Raw genomic sequence first — 3,890 nt, forward strand, 5'->3', positions numbered from 1 at the left:
AAATGAAGTTTGACTATTTATGCATTGATTTATAAAGTTTGCCAAACTGGTTCTTAATATGTAGAATGAGCAAATTATGTTTGTGATGGTCTTGGTGATGTTAAAACACATCTATATGGATATTGTCTCTATTATATCAAAACATTATTATCATGTTAAACTTGTGATTCCTAATGAAATGATACCAGGATAACAGAGATTTGACATCAAATAGTCCAAGCAATAGTTCTGTGAGTGCTACACGAGAGGTTAGCTCTCCGGAGGTTTCCATCAAGTCAAACATACACCCTTCACCAAACAGTTACCGCACAGATAATTCGGTGCATTCAGAAAGTTCACATGTAGCTTTGGATCAAACAAACATGCAGGTGAAAGGATCTGGTTCAGATGCATTTCGAGTGAGTGTTTCTAGTGCTCCTAGTACTTCAAGTCATGGTTCTGCACAGGATGATTGCGATGCTTTAGGGGATGTATACATATGGGGTGAGGTTATATGTGATAATGTTGTCAAGGTTGGGCCAGAGAAGAATGCTAGTTCTGTTAGTAGTAGAGCTGACGTGCTTCTTCCCAGGCCGTTAGAATCTAACGTTGTTCTGGATGTCCATCATATCGCCTGTGGGGTCAGGCATGCTGCATTAGTCACCAGACAAGGTGAAGTCTTTAGTTGGGGTGAAGAATCTGGGGGACGGCTTGGCCATGGAGTTGGGAAAGATGTTCCTCAACCACGTCTTGTGGAATCTTTATCCTTTTGCAGCGTTAATTTTGTAGCGTGTGGAGAGTTTCACACTTGCGCTGTTACTATGGCTGGTGAACTTTATACATGGGGAGATGGGACGCATAATGCTGGCCTCTTGGGTCATGGAACTGATATCAGTCACTGGATACCAAAGAGAATATCAGGTCCTCTTGAGGGACTTCAAGTTTCAATGGTTACTTGTGGTCCATGGCACACTGCCCTTATAACATCAACTGGACAACTCTTTACATTTGGGGATGGAACCTTTGGTGTTTTGGGCCATGGTAATCGGGAAAACGTCTCATACCCGAGGGAGGTTGACTCTCTTTCAGGGTTAAGGACTATTGCTGTTGCGTGCGGAGTGTGGCATACTGCTGCTGTTGTTGAGGTTATTGTAACACAGTCTAGTGCCAGTGTTTCATCTGGAAAATTATTCACATGGGGTGATGGTGATAAAAACCGTCTTGGACATGGTGACAAAGATCCTCGACTGAAACCTACGTGTGTACCTGCACTTATTGATTACAATTTTCACAAAATTGCTTGTGGACATAGTTTGACTGTGGGCCTGACTACATCTGGGCGTGTTTTCACAATGGGAAGTACGGTCTATGGTCAGCTTGGAAATCCTCAGTCTGATGGAAAGCTACCTTGCTCTGTAGAAGACAAGCTTGCTGGTGAATCTGTTGACGAAATTGCTTGTGGTGCATATCACGTGACTGTCTTAACCTCCAAAAATGAGGTCTACACGTGGGGAAAAGGAGCCAACGGAAGGTTGGGCCACGGAGATATAGAAGACCGGAAAATGCCAACACTAGTTGAATCTTTAAAGGATAGGCACGTTAAATATATTGCGTGTGGTTCAAATTTTACAGCTGCTATATGTCTTCATAAATGGGTTTCTGGTGCTGAGCAGTCTCAGTGCTCGGCTTGTAGACAGGCATTTGGCTTCACGAGAAAGAGGCATAATTGTTATAATTGTGGACTAGTACACTGTCATGCTTGCAGTTCAAGAAAAGCATTGCGGGCTGCATTGGCACCTAATCCCAGCAAACCATATCGTGTTTGTGATGCCTGTTCTGCTAAATTAAGTAAATTGGCAGAAACTGGAGTCAATAGCCGGAGAAATGCTGTACCGCGCCTTTCAGCTGAGAATAAGGACAGGTTGGACAAGGCTGATCTGCGATTAGCTAAGTCGGGAATGCCATCCAATTTTGATTTGATCAAACAGTTAGATACAAAAGCAGCTAAACAAGGAAAGAAATCGGATACATTCTCTTTAGGCCGTTCCTCTCAAGTGCCTTCTCTGTTACAGCTAAGAGATGCTGTAATTTCTGCAGCTGTTGATGCACGACGAACAGTTCCAAAACCAGTTCTTGCACCATCTACTGTTAGTTCAAGGTCTGTGTCCCCATTCTCAAGAAAATCTAGCCCTCCACGATCTGCAACACCAGTCCCTACAACTTCAGGACTTTCTTTTTCCAAAAGCATTACAGAAAGTTTGAAGAAGACTAATGAACTTTTGAATCAAGAAGTACATAAATTACGTGAGCAGGTACACCCTAAATTTCTTTGTTTCCTCATTCAGCTTTAGCTTTTCGAAATTAATTTTTTATTTTGATGATAGGTCGAGAGCCTTAGAAATCGATGTGAACTGCAAGAGTTGGATATCCAGAAATCAGCAAAGAAAGCTCAGGAAGCAATGGCATTAGCTGCAGAGGAATCTGCTAAATGTAAAGCAGCAAAAGATGTGATAAAGTCTCTTACTGCACAGGTGAGGTTAAGCTTTAGATTTGTATTGATGACTCTTAAATCGAAAAACACCTCTGTGCTCAGTAGTGTTCTTGTGCTGCTGAATGTATAGTTGATTGGTCTGTAATCAGAGCTTGGCTCTTGTATCTTTCCAGTTGCTTTATTATTGGTAAGATAAAGGTCAATTATTGCCTAAACAATATGCTCTACTGACTTCTCTTATTTTCTCAATTTTTAGCTCAAAGATATGGCAGAAAGATTGCCACCCGAGGCTTATGATTCTGAAAGCACCAAAGTGGCTTACCTACCAAATGGTGCTGAACCAAATGGCATACCTTATCCTGGCACAAATGGAGAAGGAAATTCAAGACCTGATACGATCAATAACTCATACACGGCCTCCCACCTTGGAATTGACTCGACATTAAATAGAGTGAGCAATGAAATTAACTCGGGTGCTCAGGGACTTGGGTTTTCTGCTACCAATGGGATGAATGAACGCTCAGATGTCAGACTACCAAATGGAGGCGAAGATGTTCAGGCTTACAGGAATAGTGCTGAAAGTGTCAACACTAAAGAATCTGTGCCTCCAGATGGTGAAAACGTCTTAAAATCAAGAAACTCGATGGTTCCTGGTAATGCTAGTCAAATTGAGGCTGAGTGGATTGAACAATATGAACCTGGTGTGTATATAACACTTGTAGCCCTTCGAGATGGAACTAGGGATCTCAAACGTGTCCGCTTCAGGTATTGGGCATTGTCATTTTCATTATTCTGTTAATATGTATGTGTATATATATGTATATATATTTATTATTATTATTATTATTATTATTATTATTATTATTATTATTATTATTTTTCTATAGAAAAAATGTGCATATATTGGTGCGATGGGAATAAGAATTAACTTTGGTATCTTTCTTCTTTCTTCTATATGCAGCCGTAGAAGATTTGGGGAGCACCAAGCAGAGACTTGGTGGTCAGAGAATCGTGAAAAAGTTTACGAGCGATACAATGTTCGTGGATCAGACAAGTCATCGGTTTCTGGCCAGGATACGCGACGGTTCGATGGAGCCGTTTCACCATCTTCCCAAATATAGGTACAAAGGAAAGATAAATTCTCCATTTATGCTAATGATGCAGGTTCTCATAGTGGAGGAATAGACACCCTTCTATTTTTTTACCCTTCACCCCATTTTTCTTATCCCCTTTTCTTTAAATTTATCTTCTTCCTATTTATTTCTTCGGGAATCCATTGTTTTTGTTGTCATATTGTCGTGTATATAGACATGTCGATTATTATATGCTAGAAAGTTTTTGTGCTCCATTTTATTACCCATTTTCCGCTTATACATCGGGGTATTTGGTATCACTTAGCATGATCTTTCAAGAGTTAATC

The 3,890-nt window shown here is 40.6% G+C and overlaps 1 protein-coding gene across 1 annotated transcript; it reads left to right on the forward strand.

Annotated features, from left to right (window-relative positions):
• Positions 1–182: 182 nt before the first annotated feature.
• LOC111376160 (PH, RCC1 and FYVE domains-containing protein 1-like) lies at positions 183–3,818 on the forward strand (the record flags this gene model as incomplete). Its single annotated transcript, XM_022999102.1, has 4 exons — positions 183–2,291; positions 2,364–2,510; positions 2,727–3,235; positions 3,432–3,818. Coding segments are annotated over 4 exons (2,925 nt in total), but the record flags the coding sequence as incomplete, so codon positions are not given.
• Positions 3,819–3,890: the final 72 nt, after the last annotated feature.

The sequence above is a fragment of the Olea europaea genome, unplaced genomic scaffold, assembly GCF_002742605.1.
Source record: "Olea europaea var. sylvestris unplaced genomic scaffold, O_europaea_v1 scaffold1461, whole genome shotgun sequence".
Lineage (NCBI taxonomy): Eukaryota > Viridiplantae > Streptophyta > Magnoliopsida > Lamiales > Oleaceae > Olea > Olea europaea.